Below are 8,794 nucleotides of genomic sequence, written 5' to 3'. Positions count from 1 at the left end.
GGTCTCAGAGGTTGAGTCACTTGACCCCGGTCACGAAAGTGCACACAGCCAGAGTCGAAGCCGGGTCTTGCTGACTCGTGAACCAACCTCTGTCCATGGCCCCACGTGGGGATGATGAGGGAAAGCGGGGGGTTACTAGGGCCAGTCGGCCGCGTGGGGTCAGAGATCACTGTCACCGGGGCCAGGACGCCGCGTGGGGTCAGAGGTCACTCACTGTACTCCTCCAGCCGCATTAACGGCCTGAAGTAGATGGGGTAGAAGGCGGCGCCGATCACTGAGATGAAGCCGCCGAAAATGAGAGCAGTGCGCAGGTTCCGGGACATGGCTCCAGCCGGGGCTACCGGGACTCTCCAAACCCGGCTCCCGCCAGCTGTGCCGTGACCCCCGCTCGGAAGAGGAGGAACAGCTTTCGCTTCCGGGCCTTGGGGGCGGGGCTAGAAGTTGGGGCTGGGCCGAGGCAGAGCGAGGTGGGAGCAGAGGTGGGATCAGAGGCGGGGCCTAGGGGTGGGTGGGGCTAGGAGAGATTGGGCGGGGCCTCAGGCCCGGCGCACCGCCTTCCCGGTTGTCCCGGCATCGCTTAGCGCCCAGCTAGAGCCAACCGCCATTAAAAGTGGAGGGTTAATTGCTCATTGCTCTCGGTTCCCAGTCCCTCCTCCAGTCGCTACCCGCCAAGCCTAATTTTTCTCTCAGCTGCCCCACCCACCGCTCTTCTGACCTCGTCTACCACTCCCTCCTTTACTAACTTCTTGGTTCTTTCCCCGCAACTGATTTGATTTTCCTCACTACACTAGGAGGTGAAGTGAAGTGAAGTCGCTCAGTCGTGTCCGACCCTTTGCGACTCCGTGGACTGTAGCCTACCAGGCTTCTCCGTCCATGGGATTTTCCAGGCAAGAATACTGGAGTGGGTTGCCATATCCTTCTCTGAGCCACCAGGGAAGCCTCACACTAACAGGAGGTGGAGGATCTCTATAGCTCGTTGATTTAATCCTCGTATCTTTTACTAAGTCACTTAAGTCGTGTCTGACTCCCTGCGACCCTATGGACTGTAACCTGCCAGGTTCCTCTGTCCATGGAATTCTCCGGACAAGAATACTGGAGTAGATTGTCGTTTCCTTCTCCATATCTTTTACAGGTGAGGGAATCTTGGCTTGGCTGCGCGGATTTGGACAAGTCACTTGGCCTAAAGGGCGATTTGAGGGGATTAGAGACAAAAGTGCAAAATGCCTGGCCAAGAAGGCCTGCAAGGGATTCTGAAATCGGAGCCACAGGAGCTTCAGACAAAGATTAACCCGGGAGGAATGTTATTTCAACATCCAAGCTACAAGCAGATCTTTTCCGACTGATTTTCCATGTCCTCCTTTCTCCTTCCCCTTGCTGGATGTCAGGGTTATGGATGAGAATAGAGGGTGAATAGAGATCAGCACAGGGCAGGGAGCCAGCAGCCAGTCCCACTGAAGGGACCCTGGGGTTCTGCCTTGTTGCCTGAGGTGGGAGCCACTGAGGACAGACATCTGCTTCCTCTTCCTATGATTGCCATCCTCCAGGCTTCTATGTCTGCTCTGCGGGCACAGGACCCACCCAGGGGTACTGGCAGCTGAGACTAAGATTCCCTGGACCTTCACTCAATCCTTTATTTAAAAAAAATAATGATACCAGCGACTGGGGGCTACGGAGGAAAGAAGATCCCAGCAAATCTTGACCCCAGCATCATTATTAGTTAAGGAAATTATCTGCGATCCTTTGGAAATGGTGTAGAGGGCACAGATTTCCTCTGTTTTGGTAGTTTTGTAGTTGAATCAAGCTACTATTCACCCCACTCCAGTACTCTTGCCTGGAAAATGCCATGGACGGAGGAGCGTTGTAGGCTGCAGTCCATGGGGTGGCTAAGAGTCGGACACGACTGAGCGACTTCACTTTCACTTTTCACTTTCATGCATTGGAAAAGGAAATGGCAACCCACTCCAGTGTTCTTGCCTGGAGAGTCCCAGGGACAGGGGAGCCTGGTGGGCTGCTGTCTATGGGGTCACACAGAGTCGGACACGACTGAAGTGACTTAGCAGCAGCAGCAGCAAGCTACTATTTACTTCCATACTTCCAGAAGCATGTAAATTAGGTGTTTGATCTGTCAGCAGGTTTATGGACAGTCTTCTATGCCCCTAGCATCAGGCAAAGTGCTTTGGGAGGCACAACGATGAATAAGATGTGACCCTCGTTCTCCAGGATCCTGCCAAGTAGATGAAGAGAAAGGACATATACATAACAAGATAACTGATGACCCAACTCTGCCTGTTGCTGGTGAGTGATAAGGTCCTGTGGGCTACAGGAGTTCAGAGCCAGGAAGTAGGGTGAGACAGCTGGTCCTCGGGCACTTGCAGGAGCTTTCTGGGGTGAAGACAGAAGACTTCACAGCAAAGAGGGAAGCTGCAATGCATGCTTTATATCACGTGATATAAAAATCCCAGGTATAGGACTTCCTTGGTGGTCCAGTGGTTAAGAATTTGCCTGCCAGTGCAGGGGACACAGGTTTGATCCCTGGTCCTGGGAGATCCCACATGCTGCGGAGCAGCTATGCCTGTGCACCACGGCTACTGAAACCCATGCTGTAGAGTTCGTGTTCTGCAACAAGAGAAACCAGCACAATGACAAGCCATGGCACCACAATGAAGAGTAGCCCCCCGCTTGCTGCAACTAGAGAAAGTCTGCAGGCAGCAAAGAAGACCCAATGAACCCAAAAAAAAAAAAAATCCCAGTTATAGCACACATTTCAGCCTCCCAGCATCCACTTCTCTTTCTGTTAATAGTACCCCAAATATCTTTTGGCAGACCACTCTTCTCCCATTTTCAATCTGTGAGGTAAACTCGACTTTCTCCCCCTAACTCCAACCCTTACTCTTTTCCAGCTCTGAATGTTAACCATACAACCAAGCCTGACCAAGCTCTTACTCATCACAGGGGTTGATTGGCACTGGACTCAGGTCTGATTGTCCAATGTGGCTGCATCCTCCAAGCCAAATGACACACATAGAGCCGACCATAGTCTATCCCAGCTGCTGGGAGGCTGGATTTGAATTTGAAGGTGTGAGACCCTGGAATTCTGGGGACCACCGTTTGGAGACTGAGACTGAGGACAGTAGAGCTCTCAGCAGAAGAGCTGAGAGTTGGGGAGAAATCAGATGCTGACACTACATTTGAGCACCTGAAGCCAATTGTGCCCCCAAACAGATCTCTCAGTAACATGAGCCAATAAAGTCCCCTCTTCACTGAAGCCAGTTTGAGTTGGCTTCTGTCTTTTAAAACAGAAGGAGTTCCAGATGAAATCACCATGGGTGTGATTTCATTTGCTCAACACCTCCACAAGCTCCAAATCAAGGATTACCCTATTATTTAGATCAGAACACCGAGAACCAGAGACCTCACGCCATTGACTGAGCCAGGGCCAGGGCTGAACTCTGAGGATTCCTAATCGGATAGGCTCTTCCATGACATCCTACTGTCTTTGTGAGCAGACTTGGCAGATGGCTGACTGAGTCCTATCCATGGAGTGTGTTAAAGCCAGTGCAAAGGGTGCCAGGATGTCCTTGTGAGGTACCAGTGGCGCCTTCAAGGCAGGAACAAGACCAACATGGGACAGATGAGCCACCCCCTTCCCCAAGGCAGTGTGGCAAGTAACTGGTGGTTCCGCTGCCCCCTTTTGTTGAACCGGAGGTATCAGCCTGGTGAACAGCCAGCCTATAATCTATACAAATGTCACATACAGATTGACATGTACAAATGACAAGATAAATGATATATTAGCGTCATTATATATTAGCGTCATTATATTGTCACGTGCCTGCCACTGACTCCTACCAGATACAACTCTGATCCCAAAGTTCTTCCCCTTTCTGAGAATCCCATTGATCTACAGGTTCAATCAGCAAATACTTATTTTGAGCCTACTCCAGGCAAAGCCCTGTGCTGGTTGATCAGGAATGCAAAAAGGAAGCAGTCAGATCCGTATTTGCATATCTGACCGAGGTTCACGGAGCCAGGTGCTGGTGGATGCAACAGTGAATTGAGAGGAGAATCTGTTGTCCTCGTGGTGGCTACAGTCTGGCAGAGGTGTTGGCTGTGGATAGTAATGACTTTTTGGACACTCAGCCTCTCCTAATGATACCTCCTGGTTCTTTTCTGAGGATGACCTTTCATCTTTGCATTCTTGGTTGGACTGTAAATCCAGGGGCCCTGTGCATTCCTAGCAGTACTGACACCAACGCTGTAGAACACTTCCCCTGTGCCAGTCACTGACAGGTTTACACCATCAGTACTCACCAACCCCCATAGCTAGGTATCCCCATTGTAGGGCCCGAATCTGGAGCAATGGAAAAAGGACTAGCTCAAGGTCACATGGCTAGTAAAGTGGCAGAACCTGGATACAAATCCATGCTGTCTGGCTGCAGAGACCGGCCCTTACCACCCCTCTAAACTGACTTGCAAAGTCAGTGAGCTCATGTTGTCTGAGTATGGGTTGCTCCAACCAGGCCCAGTTGTTCTTTTTCTCCTAGAAATAAGAATCATGAGGATGATGACACAAGGACAGACAGCACTGTTGCAGTGGATTTCTTCCATTGCTAATGTTCTGGTAGGATTATGGCATCTCTCCCACTTGCCTGGGGTCCTAGGTGTGCACTTGCCTCGTTGTCCCATCTTGCAGCCTGATTCTCAGTTGTTTGTTGTATTCTACAGGTCACCCCATATGCTTCCAGTAAACTCCCTTTGGATTTCAGTTAGTCAGAGTCAGTTTCAGTTGCATGCCACTAGGAGCCCTAATAGATAAAGAAATGCCCACAATTACCTCCAACACACAGCAGAGATGAAGGGCTTGGAGCTTCATAGCTGTGCTAATGTTTGTGAATGCCAGAGGAGGTTCGGGTCTGGGAAGGTATTCACACAAAGGGAGAGAGAGCTCAAGGGATGAAGGGAGACAGGATGCAAATCAAATATGTCAGGAGTCCTAGGGTGCATATTTTCATCTCAGTCACCGAGAGAAAAAAAAAGTCGGTTTGGGCTCCTGTGCGGCACTTCCTCCTTCTTGCCTTGCATGTGAAGATTGAATGCTTGCAGGAAGCAGACCACCAGTGGTGTCTCGCACGGAGTTCAGACAGACATCAAAGTTAATCCGCTCTCTGATCTGAGCAAAATGTGACGAGGGTTTCCTGGGACAGCAGCTCTACTAATTGTGGCTCTGCAGCTTGGCTGCTGTATTTTTAGACTATTGTGGATTCCCAGGAAGCAGCGTCACCTTCTGCCAGAAAACAGACTAGAAGCCTGGGCTTCGGAGAGGAGTGAGATCTAACACAGGACCCTCTAGACTTGTTCTTTTGAGAATACGAGAGGAAGCTGGGGAAATGCTTCTCTGTTTTTCTTGAGCTCTGTGGCTCTCTCAGTCCCCACCTGTCTGTATAAATATTTCCAATTCATATCATTTGTCAAGTTTTTCTGCTTTGATGTGTTCTTTATATCCAAGAATTGAACTGAATTGAAAGTCGCTCAGTCGTGTCAAACTCTTTGCGACCCCATGGACTATACAGTCCATGGAATTCTCCAGGCCAGAATACTGGAGTGGGTAGCCTTTCCCTTCTCCAGGGGATCTTCCCAACCCAGGGGGTCAAGCCCAGGTCTCCAGCATTGCAGGTGGATTCTATACCAGCTGAGCCACAAGGGAAGCCCTTATATCTAAGAGATTTCCCTCAAATATCCATCTTGGCTTCTTCTCTCTTGCCAGCTATCCACCTTACAGTTGTAACTAGTTCCTTTATGACTTCCGGGTGTCTAGACCCAGCCTCATGTGCCTGATGGCCAGCTTCGGGTTCAAGACCCTCTCACTCCTGCTTCCCCTGCCCATCACTTTCATGGCACTGGCTTGGTCTGAGGCCTCACCTGCTGACCTTGGCTACGGCTGTCCAACTTGTCTCACATGTGTCACCTTCTTCAGCCACCAACTGTCTCATTTGTGGGACAGCCAAAATCATCTTCTGAAACCATAGTTCTGGTCAATCAATTCTGCTCCTCTCAGAAGCCTTCAGTGTCTCTCTAAAGGGTCAGGACCTATCATCCAGGACCCCAGGCTCTGGTCAACAGGCCATTAAAGCGCTTCTGCCTCCATGTGGTTCTGCTGCATGAGAGAATAGTGCTCTTCGTCTTGGCTGCCTGGCTCTGTGCCCATGGCCATGGTTGATTGAATCAGCAGGGTTGAAAAACCCTGTCAAAGTCCATAGTCAAAGACCACAAATCTCTGTTTAAATGGGGAATGGGCTGACCTGGTCAGACTCTCTGCCCCTGGAATTTCAGCTGGTAGGTTAGGGAGAGTTGGCACTCAGCAGAGGAAGTAGAAGTTGGACAGATGAACAGGAGGAGGTGGTAGGAGCACGAGGGGAGCTCTGAGTAAGCCAGGGTGACGAGTTAGTAGAAACTGTCAGAGAAAAGCTGGGTTGAGTAGATGGGGGAGGAATTGCCTAGGAGTAACAGGAAGCAGGGCATGATGGAGGAGAGTGAAAACCAAGATTCACAAATCCTGCTGCTGAGAAGTAACAAGATACCTTAAGCTCGAGGACTGCCTGGGATTCAGGTATTCGTTCATTGATTTCTACCAGTTTTATGGAGCACCTGTTATATGCCAGACACTATTCTAAGAGGAGGAGATGGTTGGATGGCATCAGCGACTCAATGGGTATGAGTTTGAGCAAGTTCTGGGAGATGGTAAAGGACAGGGAAGCCTGGCGTGCTGCAGTCCATGGGGTCGCAAAGAGACCTGACTGAGCGACTGAACAGCAACAACAAATTTTAAGCATTAGACAAAGTCCTTGCCTTCGGGATGCTTGTACTCTAGTTGGGGAGGTAAATAATAAATAAACAAAAGTAAACGGGAACAGTTTGGCAATTTCTGACAAAACTAAACATACTCTTCCCATACAATACCAAAGGAGCTGAGAACATCGGTCCTCTTAAAAGCCTACATGTGGATGTTTGTAGCAGCTTTGTTCAAAATTGCTGAAATGTGGAAGCAACTGTTGCAGGAAAGGGGACCCCTTCCAGAGCCTGAAACTGGACTCTTGTCTAACACTCGGAAAGGAATTGTCTGAGGAGACACGTGCTGACAAAGCAAGAGATTTTATTGGGAAGGGCACCCAGGTGGAGAGCAGTAGGGTAAGGGAACCCAGGAGAATAGCTCTGCTGCGTGGCTCGCAATCTCAGGTTTTATGGTGATGGGATTAGTTTCCGGGTGGTCTTTGGCCAATCATTCTAACTCAGAGTCTTTCCTGGCGGCGCACGCATCGCTCAGCCAAGATGGATGCTAGCAAGAGGGATTCCGGGAAGCGGACGGACACGGGGTGTCTCCTTTAGACATTTCCCCAACTCTTCCGGTTGGTGGTAGCTTATTAATTCCGTATTCCTTATCAGGATCTCCTGTAATAAAACAACTCATGTGAATGGTTACTATGGTGCCTGGCCAGGGTGGGCGGTTTCAGTCAGTGTGCTTCCCCTAATACAACCACTGTGTCCTTCAGTAGGTAAATGGATAAATTATCTGTGGTACAGACAGTGGAATATTATTCAGCACTAAAAAGAATTAGCTATGAAGGAAAAGACTTGGAGTAGCCTTAAATGCATATTACTAAGTGAAAGAAGCCACTCTGAAGTCTACACACTGTGTGACTTTCTAGAAAAGGCAAAACTATGGAGATGATAAAAAGATCAGTGTTTGCCAGGGTTAGGGAATAGGGAGAGATGAAGCCAGAGCCCAGAGGATTTTAAGGGCAGTGAAAATACCTTTATGCTCCTGTAATAATGGATTCCTGTAATTATACATTTGTCCAAATGCATAGAGTACACAACGCCAAGAGTGACTCATAACAGTAAGCTATGGATTTTGGATGATAATTATGTGTCAGTGTAGGTTTACGGTTTGTAACACACATTCCAGTCTGGATGGTGATAGTGGGGGAGGCTGTGTGTCATATGAGAGTAGAGGGCATATGGCAACTGTCTGTACTCTGCTCAGTTTTGCTGGGAACCTAAAACTGCTCTGGAAAAATAGTCTATTTTTAAAAAAACCCTCCCCCCACCATTAGAAGAGGTTTAGGAAGCTGTTTTAATTTCTCCAGTAGCTATAGAGAAAAGAAACAGACTTTGAAGGGGGAAAAAAAATCCATGTTATAACAAAAACCTCGGGGAGAGGGGAAGGGATTACTCCAGATGAAAAGAAAATAAAGGGATATTTGATAGATAGATAGACAAAATAAGAAGTGCTGGAAAGAAAAACTGAGCCAGCAAGGGGCTGGGGTTTGGGGTTGGAGTAGGGGATGGGAGGGCAACTATTTTTACTTAGGTGTTAGGAAAGGCCTCTCTGAGAAGGCGGCAGACATCTGAGTGAAGGGAAGCGGGGAGCCCTGTGAATAACTGGAGGAGGAACCATCCAAGTGGAGGGTCCTGGGTGCAAAAGTGGTGAGCACACGGTATGCTTGCTGTTCCAAGAACAGAAAGGAGGTCTATGTGGCTGGAGCGGAGGGGACATGGAGGTGGCCCAGGCAGGAGCATGGTGCCCAGGGGCATCAGAGGCCACGCGGAGAACTCAGGATGTTACTGTGTGTGTGATGCGGAAAGCCACGCAGGATTCCCAGCAACCTTCCAGTGCTGCCATCTCTTGGGGAAGTCCAGTTTCTCTATGGTTTTCATTCTTTGCACGGACACCTTCTTTACCCACGGGACCCCCTTGTTTCCCATAAAGCCCTTTTACTCAGAAGAGCAGAAATCA

General features: G+C 49.2%; 1 protein-coding gene and 1 long non-coding RNA gene across 2 annotated transcripts in view; one reads left to right on the top strand and one right to left on the bottom strand.

Moving 5' to 3' along the window:
- Positions 1-441, bottom strand: part of SMIM20 (small integral membrane protein 20) — a 12,823-nt gene extending 12,382 nt beyond the window's left edge. The window contains exon 1 of the mRNA XM_040237973.1: positions 215-441. Within this exon, the coding sequence (XP_040093907.1) occupies positions 215-323 (109 nt within the window). The 5' untranslated portion in view covers positions 324-441. The remainder of the gene's footprint in view (positions 1-214) is intronic.
- A 428-nt stretch (positions 442-869) lies between these two features.
- Positions 870-3,265, top strand: LOC120862001. The gene is made up of 2 exons (XR_005720676.1): positions 870-2,295; positions 2,953-3,265. It is a non-coding gene; the product is annotated as an uncharacterized LOC120862001 (long non-coding RNA).
- The last annotated feature ends 5,529 nt before the right edge of the window (positions 3,266-8,794 follow it).

This window comes from Oryx dammah, unplaced genomic scaffold, assembly GCF_014754425.2.
Source record: "Oryx dammah isolate SB20612 unplaced genomic scaffold, SCBI_Odam_1.1 HiC_scaffold_3, whole genome shotgun sequence".
Lineage (NCBI taxonomy): Eukaryota > Metazoa > Chordata > Mammalia > Artiodactyla > Bovidae > Oryx > Oryx dammah.
Note: the sequence above shows the minus strand (reverse complement) of the source record. Positions and strands in the feature narration are given on the sequence as shown.